Raw genomic sequence first — 8,157 nt, 5'->3', positions numbered from 1 at the left:
CCCCACCCCAGTTAGTTAGGTGTGATATTCTTGGTGTAAGATCGGGGTTTATCAGTGTATTTGAAGATGAGCACATGAGCTGGTTCTTCTCATGCCTTTGCATCTGCTGGCGCTAACAGTGCTGTTTTCATTCCCATACCCTTCCTCTAAACAAGCTGTTTTCTGCAGTCCTATTGATCATCATTTAGCCAATTTATGAAGTACAGAGGGATTAGATGTATTTACTTTATCTCTAACAACAGTTCATATAAAGCAACCTACAACTTTTTGTTGTTGTTGTTCTTTTTCAGAAACATCAGAATCATGGAGGGGCTCTTACATTACATAAATCCAGCACATGCCATTTCACTTCTAAGCGCACTGAACGAGGAGCGTCTAAAGGGACAGCTGTGCGATGTTGTTCTTATAGTAGGAGATCAGAAATTTCGAGCTCATAAAAACGTTCTGGCTGCCAGCAGTGAGTACTTCCAGACTCTGTTCACAAATAAGGAGAATGAGTCTCAGTCAGTGTTTCAACTCGACTTTTGTGAGCCAGATGCTTTTGATAATGTGTTAAACTACATTTATTCTTCATCCTTGTTCATTGAGAAAGGCAGTCTTGCAGCTGTGCAAGAACTGGGCTACAGTCTTGGAATATCCTTTCTTACAAACATTGTTTCGAAGAGTCCTCAAGCTCCTTTTCAAGCTTGCCCTATTAAGAAAATACTGTACCAAGATGAGGACGAAAGTAGCTCTCAGAAGAGGAGCGTCATTGTCTGTCAGAACAGAAATGAAGCACAAGCAAAAAACATAAATCAAACACAACATGATTTAAGCCATACTTCTAAACCTTCACCCTCTGTTGCTGTCAAAACTAGCAGTAGACCACTAGTAACAAAACCAGCCGAAACCCTTCACAACTTATCACTGACTGAAAGGAGATGGCTGAAAGAAAGCCCTGTGAGCTATACCAAGGTTCATGAAGCTTCTGGAACTGTGGAGGATCAGAGCAGAGGTGGTTTAGTGAAAAGGAACACAGTACTGCCTCCGATGCCTTTGGCAGAGAAAGAAATTGCAAGTGATGAACCAGGAAGCAGTGGTCAGCTTCTAAGAGGCAAGGCTACAGAGATATCATTAAAAAGACCACGTCCACCAGTCTTGTCTCTGCTTGGCACATCAGAACCTACATTTTTGTTGCGAGAGACAGGAAAAGGAAACGGTCAAGGTGAAGACAGGAATTTGCTGTACTACTCAAAGTTAGGGCTTGTAATCCCATCTAGTGGATCTGGTCCAGAAAACCAAAGCATTGACAGAAGTGGGCCGCTTGTGAAAAGTCTCCTTCGAAGGTCACTGTCTATGGACAGCCAGGTTCCTATTTACTCACCTTCTATTGACCTAAAACCTTCACAGGTATCATCTTCCTCGCCAGGAACTAATGATTCCCAGAAGACACTTAATGTTGTGTCTCAAAAGAAAGAGTCATCAGAGAAGTTAGTCTCAGATGAAAAACCACAGGTAATGCACCCACATCGCCTTAGGTCTTTCAGTGCCTCTCAGTCAACTGATAGGGAGGTTGCTTCCCCTCTCACAGAGGTGCAAATAAAAACTGAACCTAGCAGTCCACTTTCAGATCCCGCAGAAATAATAAGAGTTACAGTGGGTGATGCTTCAGCATCAGCAAATAAAGACTTTCCTTTTAAAACTGAGGATGATCATAAGGAACCAAGTAGTCTTCCAGCAAAAAGGAGATTTCAAGCTGATAGAAGACTACCATTTAAGAAGCTGAAGGTGGATGAGCAGGATTCTCCTGGATCAGAAGACAACTTTGAAGAAGGCTCAAGCCCTGCACACCTTGATGCTGATTTTCCTGATTCTGATGTCAGTAAGGATGAATACAGCGAGATGGAAGAAGCGAGACCAAATAAAAAATTTAAATGCAAGCACTGCCTTAAAATTTTCAGATCAACAGCAGGTCTTCACCGTCATGTTAACATGTATCATAATCCGGAGAAGCCCTATGCTTGTGATATATGCCACAAGAGATTTCACACAAATTTCAAAGTGTGGACGCACTGCCAGACACAACATGGAATTGTGAAGAATCCCTCACCAGCTTCCAGTTCGCATGCTGTTTTGGATGAAAAATTCCAAAGAAAACTGATCGATATAGTGAGAGAGAGAGAGATTAAGAAAGCTCTAATCGTTAAACTAAGACGTGGCAAGCAAGGTTTTCAGGGACAGTCTGCTTCACAAGCACAACAAGTCATCAAAAGGAATTTAAGATCGAGAACCAAAGGAGCCTATATTTGTACCTACTGTGGGAAAGCTTATCGTTTCCTTTCGCAGTTTAAACAGCACATAAAAATGCACCCAGGGGAGAAACCAATTGGAGGAAATAAGGCTCCGAAGCAGAAAGATCATATTCATATTGAAAGTCCAGTAGAAAACAAAGAGGTTTATCAGTGCCGTCTCTGCAATGCTAAGCTCTCTTCGCTTATTGAACAGGGAAATCATGAGCGACTCTGTAGAAATGCTACTGTGTGTCCTTACTGCAGCCTTAGATTTTCTTCTCCAGAGCTGACGCATGAGCATGAAAGCAAGTGTGAGTACAAGAAGCTTACTTGCCTTGAGTGTATGCGTAGCTTTAAATCATCCTTTAGTATTTGGCGTCATCAAGTTGAAGTTCACAATCAAAACACAATGGCTCCATCAGAGAACTTTTCTTTGCCTATCCTGGACCACAATGGAGAAACAACTAGTTCATCAAGATTGCCTCCTCAGCCAGAATCCAATAAAATGAACAGTTTTGTTGCTGCAAAGGAAGATGGTGTATTCAGTGATTCGTCAGAACAAATAAATTTTGATTCTGAAGATTCCTCGTGCCTACCTGAAGACTTAAGTGTTTCCAAGAAGTTTAAAATTCAGATCAAAGAAGAGCCTGCAGATGATATAGAGGATGAGGTCACTGAAACGAGCAGAGAACCTAAGGAAGTAGTTTCCAACAAAGATGCTGGTTTGTGGCCCTGTGAAAAGTGTGGGAAGATTTTCACTGTACGCAAACAGCTGGAGCGCCACCAAGAGCTCTTATGCTCTGTGAAGCCATTTATTTGTCACGTGTGTAACAAGGCCTTCCGAACCAATTTCCGGCTGTGGAGTCACTTCCAGTCTCACATGTCCCAGGCTGCAGAGGAATCCACAAATAAGGAGCCTGAGATCTGTCCACCAGCTAATTCTCCATCACCACCACCCTTGCCTCCACCCCCACCTCTCCCCAAAATCCAGCCTTTGGAGCCTGATAGTCCAACAGGCTTGTCTGAAAGCTCCACTACTACTGAAAAATTATTTGTACCGCAGGAGTCAGATACACTCTTCTATCATGCTCCACCACTCTCGGCAATCACATTCAAAAGACAATACATGTGTAAGCTCTGTCATAGGACTTTCAAGACAGCTTTTAGTCTTTGGAGCCACGAGCAGACACACAATTAGCTTTAACGGATACCTTAAAAAGCTGGTTCAGTGGAGACTGTTGAGGAACTCAGATGTACCCCATATAAACTAGAGATCTGAGAGGATCAGACGACGACAATAACAATGAAAAATGTGGGATCTGTGATGCTGCTTGGATTTGAAGGTTAAGGTAGACTAACTTGGTTAGCAGGTAGAGAGCAGAGTAATTTAAAATACTGTGGTCTGGGATCTAATAGTAACAGAGTAATTTTTATTTCATTTAACACTGAAATACGATCACATCTGGATTGTATGCATGGATCTTCATCCTGTGATGTTGGTGTGTGCGTGTGTATTATATATAAAGTTATATATTAAATGAAAGAGCAACAACAAATTGGATTTTAACTGTGAGCTTATAGTAGTGAAATACTGTAACCAATGTTTGTTTTTTTTTTTTTTTTTTTTAAGAAGAACACACATTAGAGTGGAGTCTTTTGGTATTAAATTCTTGTAACCAATTTTTTTTTTTTTTTTTTTCTTTTAAGAAGCCAACACACAAGCTCCATACACATAGCTGCCATGCGCTTGCAGTGAGGGAGGAAGTGGTTGGGGTGTCTTATGTATTGACTTAGGTCTTAGAAACCTTTAGCAATAACAAATAAACCTCAAGTTTGAGTACACCTGAGTTATTGGATACGAATGTTTGATATTTTAAGGGAACATAGAATTGTTTTACTGTTACGGAACGCGTGCAAATTAAAATAGAATCTAAAGTGAGCAATATTATTACTAAGATTTTATATAAAAAGTAGCAGCAAGACTGCTTTCAGCCATTTAATTATAAGTTTCTAAGGAAAATTGGGAGAGGGGGTACTTTGCTTTATCTAATGTCCCAAAGACAGAATTTACTATAGATACTTCGGTAGCTGAAGTCATTGTATTAACAGCCATCATGATGCAAGTGGTACTGTTTATAACATGAACTAAGATTGAACGGATGTCAGACAAGGTTCATAATTCCACTGTTTGTACAACTGTTTGTAATTCTAACTACAAAGGAATGTATAAAAAACAAATAAATAAGAGAGCTCATTAAGGGTCAGAGGATGAGTTGTGTTCCTACACACAGCGATAGGCTTGGCCATGAGTACAAAGATATGTTTTAACAAAAACTAGAATGTAAATATTTATAGATAGGCACCTGTATAAATGAAGAAGTATGTATCTGAAATTTGTATTAAGCATACATATCCACCTTGAAGCAGAGGAAAAAACATCGCACTACAATCACTGCGTTTGGTGAATACAAGGCATAGCATATTTCTTTCTGCCGCTTTCTATCGTATGCGATACTGTGTTGCAGTTTTCTAATTTGTTGAAAACCATGGTAATAATGGGCTGCAGGTGTTCCGTGTGGTTCCATTATTTTACCTCAAATCACAACTGGAGCATTTAGTGTAAGCAGGATCATAGATATTTACCAGAATCTGTAGTAAGGGTCCAAAATTATTCTGAAAGTAAAAGAAATTTTTACGCAGAACTAGGTGGTAAACTAACAGTGAAAAATTATTCTGCTAGAATTTAAACTTAACGAAGTGATGATGGATTAAAGGGAACGTAAGTGATGCAAACAGTATGTATGATCCCGACCAGCTTGACCCCGCGCAGGTTGGGAGAGGGGGATTGCATTCCACGCTACGTACGTAGTCAGAGCCCAGCCTGTGTGGGTGGAAAGCAGCACGAGTTTGGTCACCAGCTTCAGGGGAAGCTGGAGCGAGGCTTTAATTCTATATGTAGCTGTGAATTCTTTTTCAGCATCACAGACATAAAAGTAAAAAGAATTGCAAACTGACACCAAGGTTTAACAAAATTAAGCACAAGTGTAACTCCTAAGGATATGAGAACGGGCAGCCCTAGTTAGGCACACCCAGGAGCAGATTTTTCTTAATGAAAGCCCAAGTGTGCCACCCTTTTTTCCCCCAATGTTATTTTTTTCCCCAGTATTTTCCCCGTAAGTTAAGTTTAAAAGAACTGGCTCAGGATGGATCCCTGATTTTTTTCTCAGCTACCAAAAAAATGGCAGTGTTAATTTCAAGCTGCTGCTTTTTCATTCTTTATTAAAATCTGAAGTTGATACTAAACACTTCGAAGAGCAATGTTCCTTTTTGTCCTCTTTCAGGCGAATTGTAGCTGAATATGATTATGCTAATTTGTTAGAGTATCAGTTGAACTCTTCCAGTGACATTGCAATTAAAACAAGGTACTGTTTACTAGGGGCGTTTCTAGTTATTGTCTTTTTTACTCCACCGAATAAGACTAAATGTCTTTCTTATCAGAAAGAATTTCAAAATAAAACAGTTCTTGATATAAACCTGGTTTAACAAAATCAGAGAAACATAAAGCTTCACTAAATATCCTTTAAATGTATTTAAGAAATCTGTGCATATAAAATATTCTTGTAAAATGGTGCCCAAGTTTTCACCAGTGATTCCCCTACAGAACAGTCTGGAAGTTTCTGTGCAGCCTTTTAAAAACCAGTGTGATTTCTGAAGATGGCAACTAGTTCAGCTATGTTACAGTTATCTAACTTCCAACTGTGACGGATTCTGTTATGTGATATAATGAGAAGTTCCACACACTTTAAATTAAAAGCTTGTGCAACATCTTTGAAGAAACCTTGACCTTTTTCCTAGTACACTAAAATTATAAAAAATTGTTATGTATTATAAAAAAATCCATAAAATATTTTTGGTCTAAATAACCTCCTAAGTTTTTCTTTAGTTGTTTTGGCGGGGGGAGGGGGGGGGGGGGGGTTTGGGGTTGTTTGGGGTTTTTTTCCAAGTTTTGTTTTTCACTTTGAGTGTGTTCTGTGGGGGTTTTTTGTAATTTGGTTCCTGTTGTTTAGTAAAGGAATTCAGGATCTCTGAAGTTTAAATATGAGATGTTTATAGAGCAATTCTGGTTTTCTATCAGCTTTTATAAAGTATCTTAAAAAGCCCTTGATAGAAGTCTTCATTTTGGAGGATATAGAATAAATATGCTTCCACTTATATAACTTTAATATATGTTTAAAAAGGTAAATTATGGAAAAAATGTTAGTTGCTTCTTAATAAGTAAAGATCTTTTGAAGAGTGTCTAGTTTGGCCACAGCCGAAATAAAAGGCAAATTTATTGATACAAAAGCCTGTCTTCAGATTTTGTTTAATTTTGTAGCTATGTACTAAAGTAACACAAAGTTAGAAGTCTTGTTAAATATAAAAAGTATTTAGCTTTTTTCCTTAAAATTTGTGACAGGAATGTGCAGATGTTTTAATATATAGATTAGATTCTTTAATTCTTTCCTTTTTTTGCTATTTTTATAATCTGTCAGATAAATCTCAGAGACCTATTTCCCTTCAGTGGAAACTTCTGTTGCATTTAAGAGGAGCAGGGTTGAGCCGTGAAATGTATTTTGTTTTGGGACTTCTTTTCCTTCCAGGCATTGTGTTGGCAAAGCATCTAAGCCTGTGCTTAAGTTCCATTAAGATCAGTCTTAATATTTTTTAAACATGTGCTCAAGTTCTTTGCTAAATGGGGACCATGATCAACCGTGAAAGTAAGCAGTGGCGGAAAGATACACACAGTTGGGTTTTTCTAAGTCCCAAAAGCAGAAGTTAAAATGTGTGTTACTCTTCGTAAGAACTGCATATGCAGCTGGGGTACAGTTCTGCAGTTTTACAAGAGCACAGGATGTGAACCGGTGACAAAACTGTCTCTACCTTTTTTTTCTAATTTATTGGTATGGGGGAGTGAAACACCCTGTGACAGTTAGTTGAGCAGATAACCCGCTGAAGCAGCGGGTGACGCTAGAGTTTGTCCTGTGTGTTTCAGAATGGAGATACAGCCTTATCTGTAACCAAGACACAGCTGTAAGAGACTTGTTGCTGCATTTCCTATTGAAGCAGGCCGCCTAGTGACATCCACTAGAATTTTTCTGTCGATGCTGTTTGTTTGTTTTCCCCCAAGTGGGACATGCAGGTTGGGTCTGAAGCTACACATACTCTGCTTCTGTTCCAAGCTTCCAGTGATAAAACTAGAAGTTCCTCACGTGGCATAAGGACAGACTATGCCTGACTTCTTGGCACTAACAGTGGGGGTGCAAATATCTGGCATGAGCCTGTAATCTGGCACGTGCCTATACTGTTCAAAAAAATTGTTTACATTTTCCTACCAGAAGATTTAGATAAAAATCGAAGCAAGCTTATGGTTTTGGTTTGGTTTTGGTTTTAATGTTGCTGTTAATGAATCAGTATTAAAATCTTTTTGTTGTTGTTGTTGAGCACAGCCTGATAGTATTTTTTAATGTCATTGATTCTTGTTTATTTAAAATGATTTCTGAAAAACTGTACTATAACTGTTGTACATAAAGGGACGCTATCAAGAAAAAGATTGTATATGGTAAATATACTTATCTGCATTTAGAGTACTTGATATTAATAAAATCAAAGAGACTTTAAAAACGTGAATTGAGTCGTAACACTTGAGGGGCTTGAGCATGAAAATGCCTATTAAGGACATCCTCAGTTGCTGCAAGGATGTCTGAAAATTGTGTCTGAATTCTGGGGGGGCTTTTCATGTTGCTTTTTCTCTCACTATTCCAGAATAAAGGACTCAATCCATGTTTACCTCTGCAGTTTCTCAGCGATAGACATTACCTTTTAAAGACACAAGCTTCCCACTGCTGCA

The 8,157-nt window shown here is 38.9% G+C and overlaps 1 protein-coding gene across 2 annotated transcripts; it reads left to right on the top strand.

The window, feature by feature from the left end:
- Positions 1 to 303: 303 nt before the first annotated feature.
- On the top strand, positions 304 to 3,827 carry ZBTB21 (zinc finger and BTB domain containing 21). Of its 2 annotated transcripts, XM_010140254.1 has the most exons (2): positions 304 to 1,873; positions 2,477 to 3,827. In XM_010140254.1, the coding sequence occupies exons 1-2, from the start codon at positions 304 to 306 to the stop codon at positions 3,466 to 3,468; spliced, it is 2,562 nt and encodes an 853-aa protein (XP_010138556.1). In that variant the 3' UTR covers positions 3,469 to 3,827. The 2 variants fall into 2 exon arrangements, with proteins under 2 accessions (XP_010138556.1, XP_010138555.1); XM_010140253.1 differs by having other exon boundaries at positions 304 to 3,827.
- Positions 3,828 to 8,157: the final 4,330 nt, after the last annotated feature.

Source organism: Buceros rhinoceros, unplaced genomic scaffold, assembly GCF_000710305.1.
Source record: "Buceros rhinoceros silvestris isolate BGI_N320 unplaced genomic scaffold, ASM71030v1 scaffold17867, whole genome shotgun sequence".
Taxonomy (NCBI): domain Eukaryota; kingdom Metazoa; phylum Chordata; class Aves; order Bucerotiformes; family Bucerotidae; genus Buceros; species Buceros rhinoceros.
Note: the sequence above shows the minus strand (reverse complement) of the source record. Positions and strands in the feature narration are given on the sequence as shown.